The 8,016-nt window shown below is 40.7% G+C and overlaps 1 protein-coding gene across 1 annotated transcript; it reads right to left on the minus strand.

Moving 5' to 3' along the window:
- Nucleotides 1-858: 858 nt before the first annotated feature.
- On the minus strand, nucleotides 859-7,696 carry LOC105926477 (BUB3 mitotic checkpoint protein). The gene is made up of 8 exons (XM_012862838.3): nucleotides 7,528-7,696; nucleotides 5,563-5,757; nucleotides 5,409-5,478; nucleotides 5,010-5,161; nucleotides 4,758-4,916; nucleotides 4,430-4,607; nucleotides 3,937-4,153; nucleotides 859-1,165 (listed from the first exon to the last, which is right to left on the minus strand). The coding sequence occupies exons 2-8, from the start codon at nucleotides 5,755-5,757 to the stop codon at nucleotides 1,156-1,158; spliced, it is 981 nt and encodes a 326-aa protein (XP_012718292.1). The 5' UTR covers nucleotides 7,528-7,696; the 3' UTR covers nucleotides 859-1,155.
- Between the last annotated feature and the right edge of the window lie 320 nt (nucleotides 7,697-8,016).

Raw genomic sequence — 8,016 nt, forward strand, 5'->3', positions numbered from 1 at the left:
CAAATCATGAAGACCATCATTTTAGCTCCACTTAAGAATACTGGAGGCCGGTCCATCACATAAAATCCTAATAAAAATAAAAGGTTTGTGGTGAAAGATGTGAAAAAGCTGAGTCTTACACCTTATAGGTGACAAAATAGTGGAGACACACTCACGGCTATTCAAGTTGAACAGTGTTTCTGGGGGGGAATAAATAAAAATACCTTGATTTCCAAAAGCAGGAAGTCCAATAGGGTTGTTGTGTGCTCCTGAAGCTCAACTCCACGATTCAGCAGCAGCCAAAGATGACAGGAAACAAAGTAATTCACTTTAGCCGCATAAAACAAGCCCCCAGCCATCCTGCGTCTGCCTCGCTGGCTGTAATTAGTCGAAACTGAAAGCCATTTCATATTAAAGCTATAGTCCAAATCAGACGTCACAGGCAGCCTTATTCCAGACAGTCCCAGAAATTAAGTTTTATAATAATCATTTCCAGGAAGCTGAGGAAGCAGACAGAGTCATTCCAAAGCAACAAGGAAAAGGTCTGCTCTGAGGCCGCGTACGACACAAATTCACACGACGCATTGGTCCGCTGAAACTTTCAGGTGCATTTTTAAATGTGAACACAATCCTTAAAGTCATAAAAAGGTGTTAGAAAAAATCTCACAAAGCAGAATTCACCTTGGACCACAAAGCAGCGACGTCCATCAGCACAGGTCACTGTCTGGGGCCAAGTGTGGCCCCCAGTGGAACCAGCGCACCGTCGATCTGTCTCGACACATCCTCACGGCTAAAACTAGAGCTTTGACACATTCCTAGCTTGTCTCATTTTCTCCTTCTGGTCTGTGACAAACGGTGGTGAAGAAATGGAGATAATGCTCAAAGTTTAAGAAAAAGGTTTTATTCCCGTCAGTCAGTAATAAAACGTGGAGCCCCGTCAGTGACGGAGCCAAAAAGAGAAAAGAGTTTAACTCAGCTCAGATAAGGAAAAATACAACAAAAGGAACAAGGAAGTATTTAGCGTGTATTTACAGCAAACATCACAAGTAAAAAAGTTGTGTACAGAAGGCAGAAAAAGAAAGACAGGTATTAAGATGACATGTAGCACGCTGGAGGCCCGCAGAAACCCAACATGGTGAAGGAGTCGAACGCAGTGAGAACCAGAACATTTTACTTTTAGGTTGACCTGCAAACAAGAAGAAGAAGAAAAATTAACTACCCTTAGAAATCCTTCAGTAAAAAACAGGAAAACAATGTAATATCCAGCAAAGTATTCACATCCATTGAACATTCACATTTCGTAAAGCTAAAAGCACAAACTTCATTTGGATTTCTTCTGGTAAACTAACACAAAGCAGCGCATGTGTGTGAAATAAAAGGATTGTACTCGTTTCCAACATTTTCAGCTACAAGTGCTTTGGGGTTTGTCGCCATCGGCTTAGCACAACTACAGACTGAAATTTCTCCCATTTCTCACTAAATAGCTCCACCTCAGTCAGCTTGGATGGGCATCTGTGAACATTGATTTTTGAATTTCAGTACATTCTTCATTTGATTTCGGTCCAGATGTTAATTTAACTCAAAAACACTTGTATTAACCTTGACATTAAATGTTGTAACTCGTATCATGCAGCTTTCTTCCACCAGTTGTTGTGGACGCTGATGGCTGAAGGCAGGAAAGATCTGCTGTTACGGATCTGGAGACACTTCTGACTGAAGACACTATTGTTAATGAAAAAGATGCTTAAGAGTTGTCTGTAATGTTCTTCACCATCATCTAAACCACGTGTCAAACTCGAGGCCCGCGGGCCGAATCGGGCCCGTCCGGGTAATTTATCTGGCCCTCAAGCGCCACAAAAGGCATATCATGTCAAAGTAGAGGCATATATCCTTGCATAGTGTAAAGTTGCTAAAACTGTGCCTCTTGTAACAAATGTTGATTTTTTTTTTTTAACTGTGTAGTAACAGCATCCTGCCATTAGATGTCAGATTTTCACACAATGCATTAAAATAACCCATAAATGTCTAAAAAGAGAAAAAGTGATGCAGAATGATGAGTTTGAAGTTTAACTCACTGTAAATTAACTGTTTTTTGCAGATAAACTGTATAAACTGTGCCTAAGGGTGCTACATTTTGTTACTGTCAATATTTTTTACATTTTTATGTTAACTGAAATTATGAATTCGAAAGTGTCATCTATACAGGTGCAACCGGCCCTTATAATGACTTCCTGATGCCAAAGTGGCCCAATGTAGAAATGAGTTTGACACCCAATCTAGACCATTCCACTGGAGCTCTGGCTTTATGTTTAGTGTTTTCCTGCTAAATCAGACGATGTGTTGACCCGTGATACAAGACGTTAAACGTTCCTACAACTTTATCCAGACCCGTCTGCTGTGCTGCTCGGTCCTCATTCTGCTTCTTATTTACTAATGTTTTCCAACAAGCCTTTGAGGCCTCCATGGCACAGCAGGATTAATAGATTTTAAATCATTGCTGAAGGGAAGCCCAAATCCAATCCTCCAGAGCTACGGTCATGCAACTTCTAGATGCCTCCTTACTACAAGATACCTGAACCAACCAGCTGAATCAGCAGGTTATGCAGCTCTGCAGACGCCTGGTAACGAGCCATTTAAAATCATTCAGCCATTTTGGAGAGATAAGATGCATCCAAACACACCTGGGGGTGTCAACATGAAGGGTGCTGAATGCAAATGCATGCCTGTTTTTTTTTTTTAATCATTATTATTTAAAAAAAAAAATCTTTAGAACAATATTCTTTTAAGTTGTGTCCTTCAGTTTGTGTTTGTTGTGACAAAAATGTGAAAAGGTTGTTAGCAAATGCTCCTGCAAGCAATGGTTTCAATGTCATTCCCCCTCAGACAAAAGTACTGGGCTGTTGTCACAGAAATGCATCAATATGGACATTATATACAAATTAAAGACCTAAGACTGAATTACATCAGGTTTTGTATACAATTAACCTACATTTAGATAGTGGGCATTTCTAAAACCCATTAATTCATCACATTTCCAAACGTCATGCAGATTGTAACGCTCTAGACACATTTATTCAGTTGGGCTGTGGACAAAAGTTTTTAAAAATAGCTCATTGGATTGTAAATTTTGATCCCTAGACTAGACAGGTCCTCTTTTAGGGAGTGAAATAATTCATGTAGCATATGGGTCAGATTTGTTAAGGCAAAATTGCAAAAGGAAAAACATGATAAATGCACCTTTCAATCAATTTTTGCACATACAAATGGTTTTAAAAATACTCACCTGTACACTGTGACTTCTCCTGCATTGTCTACATTTAAATTGTTTACTTTTAAAATCAATGCTGCACCTTATACTGTAATTTAACTTTACTGCAATTTACAAGCTGTATGCAACAAAATTTCGTGCTGTACGCACTCTGTGCATACAATATGACAAATAAAGTTGTCTAAGTCATTTCACTAAGTCACAGACTGACCCTAAACACCAATGGAGATGTTTACTTGTAGAAAAAGAGACTATGGGCAGAAACATCGCGGTCTGAAACAGATTCATATAGACATAAACCGTAATATACAAGTGGTTCTTCAGATTGGATCTGCTCTGTGTGTTTAACACCCGTCTCCTACTCGCCTCAAGTGTGTTTGCATTTCTGAAAAAAAACAGCTAGAAGCTTTTATATATAAAAATAGTCAGTTTGGTTGCATTTTTAAATCAGGTTGCAGTCATAATAAATCTGGTCTATTACCAGAGCCACCGGTATACCAAACGGGAAAGCTGGAGCTCTCGTCTGTATCTTTCAGCTGTCGGATATTGAAAAGTGGACAGATACAGATCAATGCGTGCTGCAGCTGGACGTGCTTACTCCAAATACAACTGTCCTTAGACGAGGGGGACGATGTAAACTGCCATGGTGTGCCTTGTTGCGCTAAAAAAAGAAATATTGGAAAACTTACTTGGGCTTTGTCTCAGCATCCGTAACTTGACGAATGAAGATGGCGTCCTCCGGGTGGCTGATATCTCCTTTCTCGAACATGTAGGAGGAGGCAATGGCCAGCATGGTGCCGTCGTTGCTGAAAGCCAGTGAGGCGATGCTGGTGGGGTAGCGGTGGAACTGACACAGGCGCTTTTTGTTGAATGGATCCCAGATATTCACAAAGCCGTCTGAGCCACCTGGCAAGAGGAGAGGGTCAAGGTCAGGGTCAGACATTACAGAGATCAGGTCTTTATTAAACAGATTGTGAAGGTTTGGCAGCAAAAGGTCACAGGAAGCTTTTCAAATTTAAGAGTATCAGAATATTTCAGACTTGCATAAATTGAAAAAAGAAAAAAAAAGTAGTTTACTTAAGTTAGTTTGCCGTTTTAGGAGTCCAATAAGTAACTGTTGCTTTTCCAATTTTAGGTCACAATACAGCGCCTTGTAAAGTCACAAACTACAATGCAGTTTACCTGTAGCAAAGGTGTTGTGAATGCTGTGAAAGGAAATGGCGTTGACAGGGTAGACGTTTTCAATCCCCTCCTCCTTTAACCGGTGGCACTTGAAGGCATATTTCTTCTTTTGAACCTCCTGGCTTGGATCCAGGTACTCCACAGCTACACGGCCTTCGATTGAACTCAACACATAGCCCTGAAGCAAAGACGTAAAAAAGAGATGGCAATCGCGCTTCCTCTCAATAAGTATTCATTCCTGTACTCCACAACATCTCTTTCTGCTAAGATGATAAATACTTGATTGAATTTGACCCAGCTTGGAGCTTTAGTCGTGCACAAAGAGTACCTGTTTGTTGGGGAAGGCTCTTATGCAGCGAGTCTGATACTTGAGGCTGGATTCTCTTCTTTGCTGTACGTAGCCCATATTCCTCAAATCCCACACCAAGACTCGCCTTCCTGCCGTCCCAACAATCAGCCTGTCTCCGGCCACAGAGAGGGTGTACACCTTCACAAAAGATGGCAGGTTTAAAATGATGTTCGAAACGGTTTAAAAAGGGAATAAAATCTATAAATTAGCCCCCAATGTGTTTTTTGCTACCTTGTCAGGCTGAGTGAAGGTGCCAGCGTTGCACGGTGTCCGCGGGTCCCACAGTCGGACTGACCGGTCCCAGCTGCCCGTTACCATGACGTTCACCTCCGGGCAGTACTCCACACAACGGATGGGAGCGTCATGCGTTCCAACTATTGTGTCTGTTCAAAAGAATAAAATTAAACAAGTTCCATACTTTGCAATAAAAAAAAAAAAAAGGAACAAAAGAAGTCGGCTGAAGAAAATCTGCCAAATTTACAATTCCCTGATTGGTCGTCTGCCATTAGGAGGAGAAAATGGAATTACCCGACATGTTTTTCGGCAGGTCAGAGCTTTATAAAACATATCAAAGTAGAGAAGCTTTTTGTGGTTCTAAAAGCAAAAGTTTAAGGGATGTTTAAGACGTACCTTGGTCTGTGTTCAAATCGTGAGTCTTTAACTTAGCATCCAAACCTCCACTCCAAGAATGGGTCGGGTCCTGAAAAACAAACTTGCCGTTATCCACTTGCAGCAGACTTAAATAAGTCCATGCATCATCAAGTCAAAAGGCAAAGCAACCTACATAAAAAGCGCAGTCCAGAACAGGAGCCGCGTGCTGGTACTTCAGCCTCATGGAGTTTCCACCAACATCAAACAGGCGGACCGTGCAGTCCCACGAGGAAACCAGGAGGAAGTGGGCAGTGCTGGGGCTGAACTTCACAGCAGAGATGCCGTCTTCAGGTCCCTGGTTTAGCTTGTACTCGTTACAGCCCGTCATCTGTGAAAGAGGAAAACGTGGCCTTTATGTGAATCTACACTTCGCAACCATTTATGTGAGGAGGTCAATGGTTAACTGCAAATATGTTGAATGTTGACTGGAACAATTAATAATCATCAACGGAGTTCAGCAACCAGAACTCAGCAAAACAGCCCTTCTAAAGTTTTTAGAAGCTTCCTGATATTTAACCTTTTAGCACATGACTTTTAGCCTGAATTACAACCAATATTGCCAAGTCCACTTATTATAAAGAGACTTTGGACTTTCTAAAATCCCTTGTGATTTTTTTTTTTTTTTTTTTGGGGGGGGGGGGGGGGGGGGGGGCTTGTTTCTGAAAGGGAAGTCTCTTATTTTGACTCCAAAATAAGTGACGATAAACATGTTAAGAGACTCGTTTGCACAGACACAGTACTGGCTGAAATATCCCTCCACCTCTCCGCATTCATATCCTCCTACCCTTAAAGAAAACATACTAGATGTCTCATTACTTGCTGGAGTGTATCCTGTGTCGCCGCCATATTGGCTGGGTCTCTCCTACTCCAGGCTGGCATAGGAGCCGTCAGGAAGGAAAGGCAGATGGAGCAATTTTGTCCGTATTTTATGCAGTTTACGGCTGCAATAACTGCTGAAGGTAGAGTACACTGTGCAGAATGAACACCATTTTGGGCTGAGATTCTGTTAGATTAGTGTTTATGCGATGATAATATTGCAGAAACTTAACCCATAAACCATACTTTAATGGTTATTAGTTTGTTGTCTCTGTATTTGACAAACTAAGGCTGAATTATATTGCCAAATGATTAACCCTGGAGTTAGTGTTGGCACATGCAAGAAGCGGTGCAAAACGGTTCTGCAGCAGTTGCAAGCAAGTGTGAGACAAATCACCTGGAAATTTTAAAACACCTTTGCAGGCTTAAAAAAAAATAAAATAAAAAAAAATAAAAATAAATAAATAATAATAATAAAATAATAATAATAATAATAAATATATGAAGAAATAATTGTTGGTGTGTACAGAAAGATCAGGATTAGATTATTAGATTAGGATCAGATGTGTGCGTGAGAGATAGTGAAAAAAGAATAAATAATGAATAATTAATACGCAATACCATGTATGAACAAAGTATTTCGGTATGAAAACAGGTATGTATTTACACCCTGTGTAAACATCACCCGGCCCCGGATGTGTGGTGGGTTGCTCCTTATTTTGAGTTTGCTTTTATAGCGCTGGTTGCTAGCGGTTCGCAAAATTCTGGCAACGCTGATTACGACTGCATACAGGTCGTAGAGCTAGATTTGAACCCAAACAAACAGCATTGCGAAATGCCTTACAAGCAGATAGAAAGGGTAAATTATTTCGGCAACACGTTTTTTTCATGGCCAGGATTTCCAGATGTCTTTGTGCATTCTTTCAAGTTTAAGTACACATGTTTACCATTGATCTGTGGCAGACATTTCTACTGTGGTAGACGTAAAGCAACGTGGATAAATGGGGTAAAGATTAACCACGGGCTAGTTTAATCTTGAGAGAAAGAATTCAAGGCACTAACTTAAAACTTAATTTAGATGAATATTTACCACCTAAATGTAATACAAACATAAGCCTTGATACACATCAGAACCTCATGCAAACGTTGCCGGACTATTCGTTTTTCACTCCAATGGGATTAAACTCATACATGTTCTCATTCTGCTAACTCCAGTAATTACACCTAGCCCCGCTCAGCTAGCATTAGCAAGTAACGTCAAACGCCTTTTCACTTTACTTACCGCTTTAAATGTGTCTTGTCCACGAGTGACTTTGTAATATACCCCGCAAGGCCAAGTATTATTATTGTGTAAGATATGAGATATGAACGTAGAAAATGCTTGCGGGCGCGGCGGTGGCGTGTAGCCGGTTAGCTTCCTTGCTCAACGAACGCTACCAACACACCAAGGAAGCCGATTGGCTTATGTCAACGTTCAAAATCGCGCCTGCAATGTCATTGGTTGGTTTCAAAACCACGTGAATTTCCGTTGAAGCTACACAAATCACGTGACATGAGTCTATCTCTAGTCTGCTTTGTGATTATTGGGAAATGAATCAGGCAGTTATTAGAGATAGAAAGGAAGACGTGTGTTTGCTAGGTTGTAAAATCCTGTTGTGTCTTGAGTTTTAGGGCTCATTAGTTTATTGTGTTTTGCTTTCACCTGTTAAAACGTGTAAAGCACGTTGGCCGACTGATCTATCTTAAAGTGTTGTATAAATAAAGTTGAGTT

Source organism: Fundulus heteroclitus, chromosome 10 (genome assembly GCF_011125445.2).
Source record: "Fundulus heteroclitus isolate FHET01 chromosome 10, MU-UCD_Fhet_4.1, whole genome shotgun sequence".
NCBI classification, from domain to species: Eukaryota; Metazoa; Chordata; class Actinopteri; order Cyprinodontiformes; family Fundulidae; genus Fundulus; species Fundulus heteroclitus.